The 15,125-nt window shown below is 37.7% G+C and overlaps 1 protein-coding gene across 1 annotated transcript in view; it reads left to right on the top strand.

Moving 5' to 3' along the window:
• LOC122814192 (protein Hook homolog 1-like) overlaps positions 1-15,125 on the top strand; it is a 343,345-nt gene that overhangs the window by 245,743 nt on the left and 82,477 nt on the right. The window contains exons 7-8 of the mRNA XM_044086798.1: positions 1,635-1,697; positions 1,802-1,885. Coding sequence (XP_043942733.1) covers positions 1,635-1,697; positions 1,802-1,885 — 147 coding nt within the window. The remainder of the gene's footprint in view (positions 1-1,634; positions 1,698-1,801; positions 1,886-15,125) is intronic.

Below are 15,125 nucleotides of genomic sequence, written 5' to 3' on the forward strand. Positions count from 1 at the left end.
CATTCCACCAAGGCTGCATCTACCTCTACAGCCTTTCTCAGAGGTGTCCCTACCAGCGACATCCTAGAAGCTGCAACCTGGAGCTCTGTACATACCTTCACCAAGCATTACCACATGCCTATTTTTTTCTTAATCCAGAGCTGGTTTTGTCACTGCAGTCTTGCAGGGAATAATAGCTGGCCCTAATGCTCTCTAACTTCCTCCTCCCTTCCTTAGCTTTGAGAATCAACCCAAATGTGATGACTGCAACAGTGAAACACGAAGAACATATTACGGTTGTGTACACTTACCATAAATGTAGATGTTCGAGTGGATTCACTGTTGCAGTCCTGGTTACCCTCCCTCCAGCCCCCTGACTTCTCTTGACTCTACCTTTCCTTCTTGTTTGGTGTATTTAAGCTTTCTGGTGTATTTGCTTTTTGTTGGAGGGGTACCATAACATACAGTTGCTTCCCTTTGTGAGGGCATCTGACAACCGGGGCAAGAAAAAGTGATGTAATGACGTCGGCTGCATGTTTTATACCCCTGACAACTTGACGTCATGGAAGAAGAGACGGCATCTGACGCAGGAATCAAAGACTCTGGTATTCAGGCCGGCTGAGGGCTACCTGCAGACAGATAACCCGAATGTGATGACTGCAACAGCGAATACACTTGAACATCTACATTTATGGGAAGTGTACAAAACTGTACTTTTGAATGATACTATAACTAGTGTGCTGAACTCGAAAGCTGCAAAGTTGTGAATAAGTTTTTATTCAATTTTTTTACAGTTTATTTTTGTGATAATTTTTTTTCAGATGTTATTCTTATGGGTTTGATTTTAGTACTGTGACCTTAAGAACTGTGGTAATTGAAATCATCTGATCAGTCCTGAGGTTATTTAAACCTTTATGTGTGTACTATAGTTTTGAAGAAGTCTGTTAATAAAGCAAGACTAATGAGCTACACCAACCATTTGTTCTTTTGTGATTCTTTCCTGGGTTGTGTTTGCATTTTTCTTGTCCTCCCTACGGTCGAGTGATCTTTAAAAGGCATGCAGGTGGGTCTGTGCATGTGGGTGTGCCTTCTTTGAAGGTTTGGCACCAAGTTGGCAACTCGACACTGTAAAAATCCACTGCCAATCGTTAGCGGACCAGAGTTCTGCTGTGGCGACCCCTAACTGGGAAAAGCCGAAAGATCCCACCACTTGCTGGTTTTACTTGCGTCTTTAAAGCCTAGTGTTTATTTTGGTTACAAATAACATTAAAAAGTAGATAGCAATTTTAGCATTGCCATATGTGGGTATTGCCACTTTTTCTGCCCTGTTCTATTTAGTCTGTAGTAACTTCCTGTAAGGTAGGCTGCCATATGTAATGTCATTGTTTTCAAATGTGGTATTTTTGCAGATAGCTCACATTGATTATTTCCCCTGAGTCCCAGTGGTTCCTGTGATTTGTGAAGTCATTACTTTTTTGGCTAGTACTCTTACTAACAAGTGCTCAATTTAGGTTGTGAACATTCAGAAAACTTTATTTCTTCTTACTTTGCTGTTTGCTTAAAGTTGGTTATTGTGATTGCATTGTACATTTTAGCGCATTTGCATGTGTTTGTTTTGTTAGAGTACACTGACCTGCTTTGTACTTGCATTGCAGTTGATGCATAAAGAACCTCTGGCATCCCCTGGAGTTGAACCACCTGGAGACTGTGAGCAACAGGTAATTCATTTCTTTAAAGACAGTTTAAATGCTAACATGTAAACTTGGTTTTGATTCTTTTTCTTATAAAGTAGAAGTAACCATTGTTGTTTTATTATTTTCAGTTAAAAAGAATCACAGAAGAGCTCAGAGAAGCTTTGGCAGCTAAAGAGGAACTGGTTCAAAGATGTCAAGAGCTGGATATTCAGGTGAGTTTTACTTTTAAAGTCTGTAAAGATGGTAAAATTATTAAGATAGCGAGAGAATCCGATTTATTTTTACAGTGTGCGTTTCTGGATTCTAGTTGTGTGCTTTTTTAATGCAGCAAAGTATTTTAAGAAACACAACTGGTGTCAAGTATTGTAAAACTACTTTTACAATTAAAATAAGTAAATGAGTGAATATGTGAATGAAACGAGCAACTGTACCAGTGCAGTAGTTCATTTTTTGTTTTACCAACTGCTGCAAGCATCAGTTTATTTTTCATGTGCTGTGATCAAAAGTATAGTAATCTTTTATGGACTTGGATGGAGAACTATAGCAACTTGGAATGTATTTTAATGCATTTATATCCTAACCCTTTAAGTTTGCAACTCCTCTGTTCACTGAATGTATGAAAATATTTTATTATTATCCTATTACGTTAACATTTTTGTAAATGACAGTCTTTTACCTCTTTATGTTATTGCTGTCTTCCATTGCCTTTAAGTTGTTTTGCCTAAGTAAAGGTTTTGGATAAAGATTTCACTCATATGTTGCAGTGCGGAAGTCAGATCTGTTCACAGTTCAGCCTTAGCAGTACCACATATCACAAATCAGTACTGACATTTGGAATGTGTAACAGAAGAGCTTATTTTGTGTTATAGTTTAGGGCTATAAACAAAAATAATCAGATATACTGAGGGAAGGATATTTGACATGCCTGTTTGTAATTTATTTCATAAAATCTAAAAGCAACAGATTTTGTTGTAGAAACTAATGGAAACAAATATGCTGGGCTTTGCCTACTCATCCTTTACAGTAACTGAAAAACTGTATTCCACACAAATGTACTGCATGGAATAATGCCACCTTTTCAAAAATGCATCCAGTTGAACTAACTTTCATTTCTTCATTCATTTGTTCAGAATCACATCTGCGCCTAGTACTTGTCTGTCTTCCATCCTTCCATCATCATTGCCACTGTCTGTCCATCTCTACTACTGCCTGCATGGTTCAGTGTTACGAGCAGTACGGTAGTATAGTTTTCTTTGAAGATACGAATGCTGGAATACTCCTGTCAGCTGCATAAATGTCGATATTCTGTGCACGCATGACCAGTTTCCTTCTTCAGTAGTCCTGCATCCGTCTTTTGAATTGCTTATATTTCCCATTTCCGAGCCAGGTGTCCTGTAGACTGTATTAGACCACAAACATTTTACTTTCCTCTCCTATATTCAGATGATCGGGATACTTGCCTGCTAAGCTGCCTGATCTCCTTTTGCTAGACGCTGTGCTGTTTCCTCTTGTACTTCACAGTGAGACTACTGCTACCACCAACCATCGGGTCACGTCTTCATTCACAAGTGAGCTGGTGATCATCTGTGCATCACTTGCCTAAGTTTAATTTACTCCTGCAGTGTTCATTCCTGTGTCATGTCCTTGAGTTTGCAGTTCTGCTACGTTCTTTCCTAGGTTTCAGGCATGGTAGAACATTATTTCCCAGTCATTTGTGTTTGCTGTACCCATTTCAGTTCATGCTGCCCTTTCACATTTTTCACTGTGGGGTTAATTTCTGTTCTTCCTCTGTTCCACCATAGGTGACACACACTTGTGGCTTGGACGTAAGCAGACCTGTTCTACCTGGTGCTTGAGGGAGCTGTCTGTGGCATTCATGTCTTCTCCGTACCATGGCTCCCCCATGTTGCCCTAAGCTTCTTTCTTACTTTGAATTGTCTGGTCTTTTAGCCATGACTTTAGCTCTGAAATTCTGCTTATCAGTTTATTGACAGAGTCTAAGCCTAACCTTGTACTGAAATATTAATATACATAATGTAAGCATGCAGCACTAAAACAGTATAATAGAAAAAACAATGTACCAGATATGGTGAAAGTCATAAAATCAGACTTAAGCCATTTTTGTATATATATGTTTTTAGTAACCAATTATGAAGTAATTGTAAAATACTCTGTAGACTAATAGCATCTTTATGAATCTCAAAGAAGATTCAGATTTTAAACAATATGTTATTAGGTAGTAAATTGTACAAGAAGGGAGCATGTATAAAAAAAAAAAAAACTTCAAATATTGTGCTTCACCCAGCATTTAGGAAATTATACCAGTACCCCTAAGTACAATGGCTGACTTGGGACCAGTCAGCATTTTTATATAGGATCTAGGGCTGAATGAGCAAGAAACAGAGTTTTAAACTGAGATCTAAATATTGACAACACCCAGTGCATATGGTTCTAAACAAGTGGTATATGAGAAAAGTGTGGAGTGTGTCAAAATATTTGCACAGCACTGTTCCATATGATTTATGTGTAGCCTTGTTCACAGTTGTACACCCTAATGGCAAGATGTGCAGTTGTCAAGAACTAAAGAGACTAAAGCTTGCACAACCATTTAGAGATCTGGTGATGGAAGTCATAGAGTGGTTCAAGTAGTACTTTCAAGATGAAAGAAGGATTTAGAAGCAGTTGGAACATGGTTCTGAAGTGTCTACTGAATATTGGAGTATAGGTCAATTCTTGAAACTAAAACAAACTCCAAGCTTTAGAGATATCCTGGAGTTGATGAAACAAAGAGGGGGTTGGTCTACTAGACCTTTCTCCAGAGAAGTCTGTGCTCCTTGAGCCAGCCCCCACCCACTGACGAGCTAATAAATGTGGTCTGTTAGTGGGCATGGAAGCAACCTGATTTTGGTGGTGATGCCACTAAAAACAAGATAAGATTTTAGTGGAATAAGCCCTGCTGGAACAAGTGTCCCCCTTTAAAAGCAAGGGTTGTTGTGGCAGCCACAAGAAGGAAGCTCTTAGAGGACAGTACACCTGTCTATCCCCCAATAGAGTGTGTAGGGCTTTGGACAGATTTGGGAAACAGACTTGCGTTTCAGTGACATTGGCACTCGCTGAACTTCCTGGCTGACTTGACTCATTTCCAGAGGGATATGATGAAGGAGCTGCCAAAATTTCTTTTGGGTAACCTGCTTGTCTCTGGTATCTACCCTCCAATCCATGACTAATGTTACCATGCATCTAGTCTCTAACACAGCTGATGGTACAGCCAGGGCAGCAGGCATCAGAATTTCTATCCATAGTCATGCCTGGATGCTCCTATTTGATTTTGCTGAAGGCTTCAAGACTTCTTTCACCTTAGGCCTGAAAAGGGCTGAGCCATCAAAGGGGGTCACGATGAAGGGATAGCTTACCAGAACTGAGCAGGAAGGCAAGACCCAGTCTGCTGTTAACATAGTTTTTTCACTCCACAAAGGACTTTTTCCTGAAACTAAAAGGGGAAACAGTTGTAGTTCCAAAAATCCCTGGCTTTTGTCTGGGATGATTCTGCTGACAGACCTCCATGGGGCAGAAGTGGGGAATTTTTTAATGGATGTTGCCCAAGGAATAAATCAGCCTGCAAAACCATGGGTTTCAGGTTCCGTTCATGAGAAACCCTTCTGGTGCTCTTGAATGGGTTGTCTGACTGACACTGTCTGGAAGCAGTTGATGTGATGCTTATTCCTGCACCCTCAAGTCTGGCCGGCCATCAGTCAAGATTTCTGGGTACAGAGGATAATCACCAGATGATATATTATTGCCTTGTTTTTCCTCCTTAGAAAAAAGAAGAGTGTACCCTATGTTCTATCCAGATGGAATAAAGCTGCCGGGGAAGTCATCCATATGGTCGTCCCCCCCCCCCCCCAGACCAACAAGGATCTGGAGTCTTTTCAAGGTTTTTTTTAGTTCTGGAGCCACCTCAGCCAATTTGTAAAATGGACACAATTCCGGATTGTCACAGTTCAGTCCATTCTACCTCGTCTTTTTTTTTTTAAACAATTTTATTGATTTTAAAGAAGTAAATATAAACAATTACATGTTCTTTAACATAAGGATATTTACAATTCAAAAAGTGTTCACATAAGCATTCACATAACAATGTTTAACAAATGAAGTGAAATTACTAAAACTATAAACGAAGACATCCATTGAATATCATTACGTTGCCTAGTATTTGATTATTTCATATATATAACAGAGAGGTTGACATTTGATTTATATGATATCATTGTCAATCTCTTTTCAACAAATTCTGTAGATTAACCCATATATGATAGTTATAAGTTTTTCTAGATGTTCTAGATGTCATAGTTGCAATCTGCAATTGACAAACTTCCATTAGAATTTTCTTGAAATCATTGTAGGAAGGAGGGAATTCAGATGTCCAGTTTCTTGTTATAGTTTTCCTGGCTACTGCCAGTATTGCCCAAAGTAAGGAATGTTTAACTTCCAGGTATGGGTGTATTGAAGATCACCAATGATTTGGTCAAATAAAATTATCTGTAAATATTGCTTGTAGGAGTTCTTTAATGTTTTCCCAAAATACACTTAAAGCAGGGCAGTCATAAAACATATGGTTCCAGTCAATGTTTGCGTTAGACTTACATCTGTTGAAAATATTTAGTTTACCATTAATTTTGTTCATTAGTTGAAGGGTGTAGAAAGATCTATATAAAAATCTCCAGTAATATATTTTCCATTTAAGTGAAAGTGTTTAGATCCCTTGGAAGTGTGTTATTAACTGTATAAAAATGGTTCCAGAAATTAGCAGGACAACAATATGTTTCTTTGATAAGTCTGTATATAAATCCCATGTTGTCTGAATAAGTTTGTTTATGTTAAATAACTGAATTAAAGAAATCTAGCAGTTACAGTAGTGACCTGTTTATTAGCAGACGTGATCGGGTTTATCTTATTTTGTAAGAATAGTCTGAGGGATTGTATGTTAAGCCATAAGGAGTTGTCTAACTGATATTCACTTATTATCTGATCTACATCCTTCACTCTATCGTCTGTAATAAGTTGAAACCAATACAAAAGACCTTTTTGTTTAAGCAAGGTAATTTTATCTATATCTGAGGATTGTAAGGATTCTTGAGTAAAGGCAATCAGGAAAATTGTAAAAAAAGTTCCTTGTACTTAGTGTGTTTAAAAATAAAGTTTCTAAAATGTATTAGTATGTTGTGTAAGTAGCTAAATGAATGTTTGGGTATGCTGTGTAACATGAAGTAATCTTTAAGTATCCATAATATTGGTTATTTATAAATTCTAATTTGTATGGCTGTGGTTTCGATATTAATAGCATAGCTGAGGATTCCCAGAAAGTTTTCCATTTGACCTGATATGGTGCATCTAAAAGTTGTGCTATGGACCTAATAATAGCTGCATTAGAATCATCATCATCTTCTTTCGGCTGTACCCGTTAGGGGTCGCCACAGCAGATCACCTGTTTCCATTTCTTCCTGTCCTCTGTCACACCAACCACCTGCATGTTCTCTCTCACCACATCCATAAACCTTATCTTAGGCCTTCCTCTTTTCCTGTTAGCTGGTAGCTTCATCCTTAGCATCGTTTTCCCAATATACTCAGCATCCCTCCTCAGCACATGTCCAAACCAATGTAATCGTGCCTCTCTGGCTTTGTCTCCAAACCTTCCAACCTGGGCTGACCCTCTAATATACTTATTCCTAATCCTGTCCACCCTCGTCACACCCAGTGCAAATCTTAACATCTTTAATTCTGCCGCATCCAGCTCAAACTCCTGCCTTTTTGTCAGTGCCACTGTCTCCAATCCATATAACATAGCTGGTCTCACTACCCTCTTGTAGACCTTCCCTTTCACTCTTACAGGTACTCGTCTGTCACAAATCACTCCTGACACTCTTCTCCACCCACTCCATCCTGCCTGTACTCTCTTCTTCACCTCTCTTCCACACTCACCGTTACTCTGAACTATTGACCCCAAGTATTTAAACTCATCCACATTCGCGACCTCTACTCCTTGCATCTTCACCATTCCTCTATCCTCCCTCTCATTCACACACATATATTCTGTCTTAGTCCTGCTGACCTTCATTCCTCTTCTCTCTAGAGCATATCTCCATCTCTCCAGGGTCTCCTCCACCTGTTCCCTACTCTCACTACAGATCACAATGTCATCTGCAAACATCATAGTCCACGGGGACTCCTGTCTGATCTCGTCTGTCAACCTGTCCATCACCATTACAAATAAGAAAGGGCTCAGAGCTGATCCTTGATGTAACCCCACCTCCACCTTAAATGCATCCGTCACTCCCACTGCAGACCTCACCGCTGTCACACTACCCTCGTACATATCCTGTACCACTCTTAGATACTTTTCTGACACTCCTGACTTCCTCATACAATACCACAACTCCTCTCTAGGCACCCTGTCATATGCTTTCTCTAAGTCTACAAAAACACAATGCAACTCCTTCCGATATTCTCTCTACTTCTCCATCAACACTCTCAGAGCAAAGATCGCATCTGTAGTGCTCTTTCCTGGCATGAAACCATACTGCTGATCACTAATCATCACGTCCCTTCTTAACCTTGCTTCCACTACCCTTTCCCATAATGTCATGCTGTGACTGATCAATTTTATCCCTCTGTAGTTACTACAGCTCTGCACATCACCCTTATTCTTAAAAATCGGTACCAAAACACTTTTTCTCCATTCCTCAGGCGTCCTCTCACTTTCCAAGATTTCATTAAACAATCTGGTTAAAAACTCCACTGCCATTTCACCTAAACAGCTCCATGCTTCCACAAGTATGTCATCTGGGCCAACAGCCTTTCCATTCTTCATTCTCTTCATAGCTATCCTTACTTCTTCCTTGCTAATCCATTGTACTTCATGATTTACTATCCCTACATCATCCAACCTTTTCTCCATCTCATTCTCTTCATTCATCAACCCCTCAAACTACTCTTTCCATCTCCTCAACACACTCTCCTCGCTTGTGAGTATGTTTCCCTCATTATCCTTTATCACCTTTACCTGCTGCACATCTTTCCTAGCTCGGCCCCTCTGTCTAGCCAATCGGTGCAGGTCCTTTTCTCCCTCCTTAGTGTCCAACCTTTCATACAACTCTTCATATGCCTTATCCTTAGCCTTCACCACCTCTCTCTTTGCCATGCACCTCATCTCCTTATACTCTTGTCTACTTTCTTCATCTCTCTGACAATCCCACTTCTTTGCCAACCTCTTTCTCTGTATACTCTTCTGTACTTCCTCATTCCACCACCATGTCTCCTTGTCGTCCTTCCTCTGTCCAGATGTGATACCAAGCACCTTTTTAGCCGTCTCCCTTACTAGCTCTGCTGTAGTTACCCAGCTATTTGGTAACTCTTCACTGCCACCCAGTGTCTGCCTTAACTCATCCCTGAACTCCACCTCACAATTACCCTTTTTCAATTTCCACCACCTGATCCTTGGTGCTGCCCCCTCACACTCCTCCTCCTCTTCTTGATAACCAGCGTCATCCTACAAACCACTATCCTATGCTGCCTAACGACACTTTCTCCAGTCACCACTTTACAGTCTCCAATCTCCTTCAAAGCTGCATTAGAATAAAGGTTCAAAGCAGGAAAGGCTATGCCCCCTTTGTTCCAACTATGAAGGTGATGTTTAAGTGCTATTCTAGGTTTCCTGGGAAACCAAAAAAACTTTAATAACAGAGAATTGATCTTATTAATGAAAACTTTACTGGGAAGTATTAAAATAGATTGTAAAATATAGAGAATTTTAGGAAGGATTATCATTTTAATGATAGTTAACCTTTCCTCAGTTGTAAATATAATTGTATTCCATTTTGTTAATAGAGTTTGATTATTTACATAACATCTATTATAATTTAGTTTTGTGATTAATTTAATATCTTTAGCAAGCATGATGCCTAAATATGTAATTTGATCTGTGATGTATTAGTGTCCTTGTTAATGTTTTTCTTATTATTGTTTAAATAGAAAGGTAGGATCTTAGTTTTATTATCATTGAATGTCAGTCCAGATATAAACTGAAATGTGTTAACAGCTTCAAATAAGGCTGTTATGGAAGAATTATCTCCTTTAGTAGTGATGAGCACATCATCAGCAAATAACTGAATTTTAGAAGTTGTTCTGTCATTAATTTCCAAGCCTTTTATGTTTTTATTTCCTCTTATATCGTTAGCCCATGGTTCCATTATGAGAGTAAACAATAAGGGAGATGAGGGACAGCCTTGTTTTGTTCCTTTAGTGATGGGTATTTGAGTCTATGTGTATGATCCAATTTTGATATAAGCAAGTGTGCCTTTATAAAGATGTAATAGTAAAATTATCTGAAAAGTTTAAACATTGTAATAATTTGAATAGATAATCCCAATGTATTGAATTGAATGCTGAGTTAATGTCAAGGCTAACCAGAGACACTATTTTTTTTCTTTCTGTGTGAATAATCAATTAAAATAACAGACCGTTGGATGTTATATGTACTTCTATTAGCTACAAAACCTGTTTGGTCATCATTAATTAACAGGGGTAAGAATTTTTTTAGTCTATCAGCATAGATGTTCATAAACATTTTGTAATCAATATTTAAAAGAGTTATGGGACCTATATGACGTACATGATTTAGGGTCCTTACTAGGTTTAAGAATGGGTGAAATAAAAGTCTATTTCCAGGATGGGGGCAAAATAATGTCATTCTGGGCTTTATGGAATACATCATGTAGTAAAGAAATAGCTGTTTTAGGCATGATTTTATACAATTCAGGTATGATGCCATCATTGCCTGGTGCTTTGTTCTGTTTAAGTAATGTTTGAAATTATTTTAATTGAGTTATATATGCAGGTATTCTTCTTATGAGTCATTGGGGTGTCATTTAAATAAAGCTCAAATATAATTGTATTATGATCTGAAATCGGGCAAGACACAATCTTGGTGTTTTTTAAATCATTTATTATTTGTGTGGATATGATTATCCTATCTATCTATTCTAGAGTATGACTTGAATCTATTAGAATAGAATGTAAATTGAGCTGAGCTCAGGTCTGTGTAGTCATTAATATATTTTAGATGATATCTATCCATGAACTGTATTAGTTGTTTAGCTTGTGAGGTAATCTTCCTTTTCCCTAAAGTACTAAAGTCTTTTTCATTTAAAACACAGTTAAAATCCCCTGCCATAATAATATTACCCTCAGATTGAGATAGTTTGGTTCAGTTGTTGTTTAATAGTACTGGTTCCAATACCCAGTAACCAATAATTGTTTATTAAAGTGAAAATGTTTGTATTTATTTTAATTGTCACTAAGCACAACATCCCTTTATCATCTTGATAATATTTAATAATTCTAGGTAAAGGGAGAGTTTTATTCCAGAGAATTGCTACTCCTCTTTTCATTTTAGAATGTTCAGAACTGGCAATGACTATATATTTATTAATATTTAAAAAGTTGATATTTTCTTTTAAAAGATGTTTCTTGTAGAAATATTATGTTTGGTTTGTGTATATTTAAGTATTTAAGTAACCTTCCTCTTTTAATAGGGTTATTCAGACCATTTATGTTGATTGATAAACCTTTTAGTGAAGTCATAATAGCTCTATAAATGAGTAAGAAATTCTTGTGATTTGTGTGTTATCTTGATTATGTTTTATATAATCCTCTCCAAAATATTTATGTGAATTATAGTCTTTGTTACCATGTGATATACTGTATGTATTATACAATTCTTGCAGCTTATAATTATATGCATTTGAATTAAGAATGGATGTCAAGAAGAACGTATTAAGAAAATTGAATGTAGTGCAAATGTGATAAAAAAAATGGGGTAGCTACCCACCTGGAGTTATAAACTCCTTGTCCCAGTGACATTTGTCACTCGGATCAAACCCCTACCCAGCAGCAGCAAAAAACAGTCTCCACTGTATATAAATGTGAGATAGGTAAAATATTAACTGTATATATATTTACAAATTCATTATTCATTAAAACAAGTTGAACAGATCTGTAATCGGTGTAACTCATCTGATATTTCTTGTAACAAACTTTTGGAATAAACCTCTAACTGTAGCAACTAAACATAACCTTCACTATATATGAATGTTAAACATACAAAATAATAACTCTATATATGATTGCATATTCATTAACGCAGGTAATGAATAGTTATAATCAGTGTAACGCATCAAGTATTGCTTAAACCATTTCGTCATTCAGAACTGACCTTTAAACAACAGCAACAGAACATACCTTTGTATAAAAAAATTAAACAGATTAAATAATAACTTCATATGTGATTATATGTACCTTAAAACTGGTCTGAAATCTATGAAAGCAGCATTCTAATACAGAAGCCTGTCAATTGAAGTTACTACTAGCCATTTAACACATATGCTATATGCTGGTGTAATATTTAAAACAAATCAATATGAGTATCATTACAGTGAAAGATCAGGTGACACCTTAAGCACTTGTGATAGAAAATGTCATCATGCATTAAGTGAGCTTATTTTAACCCATATTCTTTTATATCTAGCTATCAGCCTCTGAATGGAAAATCAATTGTAATTTATAATAAGATTAATTTATCCTGTTAAGTAAGGCACAACAATCTAAATAACATGAGATACATTAATTTAAAAGAAAAAAAAATGCACACTTACTTTTCCCTTTTTTTCCTTCCCCTTCAGTTTACCATAAACATAAATAAAAATAAGATAATTGAAGATTTCTTTCTTGAGAATCAAACTGAGTCCTAATGGTGTAGTCAGCAAGTTTAAAATACATTTTTGAAGTAAATACAACCTTTCCCAGCATTTCTGATGCTTTTTCAACAAAATTACATGTACTGACTTCCTGGTTGAGCAGGTCAACTAGCTCTGACGTCATCAAAATGCGTCACAAAGTTGTGGAGTTCATTCAAGAATGCAGAGAAGATTTTTAGTGAAAATAAGGTAGCTCATGAAGAAATAAGCTTGTGGAAATCAATCTTGAGCTTCGCAAAGTCTCTGGAAGATGTTTTTTCATCATTTTGAGTGAAAAAAATGCCAAAAATAACAAGTATGTAACTGTATTTAAAATGTATAGGGAAAGATGGGCTCTGAGTAGCAGCAGATTTCAACAGCTCCACTAAAGAAATATTATTCTGACAGGAATTCTGCCTTCAAACTGAAAATACCTTTATATGTGATTTGAAAGAACTTAACTTAATCTACAGTAAAATCTAGTTAAAAACAAAAAAGGCAGATTTTCTTGTCAAATTATTCCTGGATAAATTTCTCCTCATCTGAAATAATTCATCATGAGCTTCACTAAATCCAGCAACCAAGATTCCAGCCTCAAAAGAGAGATTCAGATTTTGATAACAAATATACAGGATCTTACTGCAAAAAATGATAAGCTGGATATGAAAATAGATAATTTCAAGGAAAAAACTACCAAACAAATGGATGTACTTCACCAAGACTTGTTACAACAAAAATCACCGATAACAAGTATTGAAGAAGCTCTGACCGATATGGATGGGAGAATTATTGAAAATGAAAACAATGTGGAATTCTTACTCAAACAAAATACTTCTCTACAAAATAAGTTAGACGATCTAGAAAACAGATCCAGATGCAACAACCTAAGAATATTTGGACTACCAGAAAGCACAGAAGAGAACATGACTAACTTTCTCAATACTTGGTTACCTAAGACTCTTGATCTTACTGAAGCTATGTCCTTTGGTATTGAGAGGGCATATCATTCCCTTGCCACAGTGAATACTGCTTACAAAAAGCAACCTAGATCTATCATTGTCAAATTCCTGTCATCCTCAGACAAGGAATTAGTGTTAAAAACTGCCTGGTCCAAGTCACCAATTAAATTAAATGAAGCTGTGATACGTTTTGACAATGATTATTCATCATTCTACCTCTTCTGATGGATGACTGGATGTGCTCCATAGATCTCCAGGATGTGTATTGTCATATCAAAATAGCAAAGCATTCATAGCTTATCAGTCTGCTGACTATTACAAGCTTAGCAAACAGAGTTTAGAATCAAACCCTGTACCTGGTATCTGTGAGGTAAAGACCTTAACCATTATACCAAACCCTCCTCTATTTTTCATTCCATGAGATTCTTCATCTGGCTGGGTGCCAATCATTTTCACTTCTGAGCACTGCCCTTTGGCATCACCATAGCTCGCAGGCTGTTCAAATGCATGGCAGTGAAACCAACATATTTCAGGCTGCAAGGGTTCTACTGTTTAGGCAGCCAGTTCCTCACCTCACCAACCAAGGGTCTACAAATTCAGTGCAGCAATTTCTTACCCCATCTTCCTGCACAGTTTGGGGTCACCATCAGTCTTGCCTTGAGCCAGGTGACACTAACGCAGATGGAATCCAAAGTCTTTTATCTTTTTGTCAGATGGCTTCGGCTTCTTGGCTTGATGTCTGCTTCAGTCAGTTTAGTTCCTTAGGCAAGAACTTACCTTAGAGTCCAGCTTTTCTGCTTAGTGGTCCTTCTCACCCTTTTCATGCACCAGTACATCTCACACCAGTATGCAAGAAACACCTCCGTTGTTGGTTGACTTCCCTCATAGTGTCATGGGACCAACTGTTCTTTCCCTTGATAGCTACTGTAACCATGGATGTTTCCCTTTGGGGGCATTTCAAAGGGAGGACAATTCAAAGTTCTTGGTCAACAGCAGAGGCCTATCTGCACATCAGTGAAGGCAGTCCTGCTACTGTTGCAGGCCTTTCAGGACCCCTTCCCTGAGGGTCTGTTCTCCATCCAGACAGACAACACTGTGGTAGTTTGATATATCTATAAACAGGGAGAAACATGTGCATGTCCACTGTACATGGAAGCTGTGAGGGTGTGGCAATGGGCAGTGTCTTTCCATCATTTTCTAATCCCAGTGCACATCTTGGGAACTTCCAGTGTACACACGGACAAGCTGAGCAGGTCTGTTCTTCTGCCCCACGACCAGTCCCATAATCAGACAATGATGACATTGATTTTCAGTCACTTCTGATAGCTTCTTACCTAAATTAGCTGCAGCAGTTACTCCGCCATAATCCTGCCACAAGGACAAGCACTGAGGATTGCTGTAGTCTGCAATTTGACCTAGGTCTCCTTAATCCACTGTTCCCTCTGATAACGAAACTTTCTTTAGAAAGCCAGGAGGTGCAAGACCAGGATTATTCTAACTGTCCCTTTTTGGCTGTACAAGTTTGATGCCCCTGTTTGTGGCCTCACCTGAAACATCCACCTTAGGTGTTGGACCTGCCTCCAGACCTTTTGTTTCACCTGCCTGGCAAGTCTCACTGAAACCTAAAAACACTGACATTTTAAAGTTTTAATGGTGGCCAGAGATGCCAGGCTTTCTCCTCCAGTTATTCAAATTTTAGCATC

The sequence above is a fragment of the Protopterus annectens genome, chromosome 10.part0 (genome assembly GCF_019279795.1).
Source record: "Protopterus annectens isolate FY-2018-M chromosome 10.part0, PAN1.0, whole genome shotgun sequence".
NCBI lineage: Eukaryota > Metazoa > Chordata > Ceratodontiformes > Protopteridae > Protopterus > Protopterus annectens.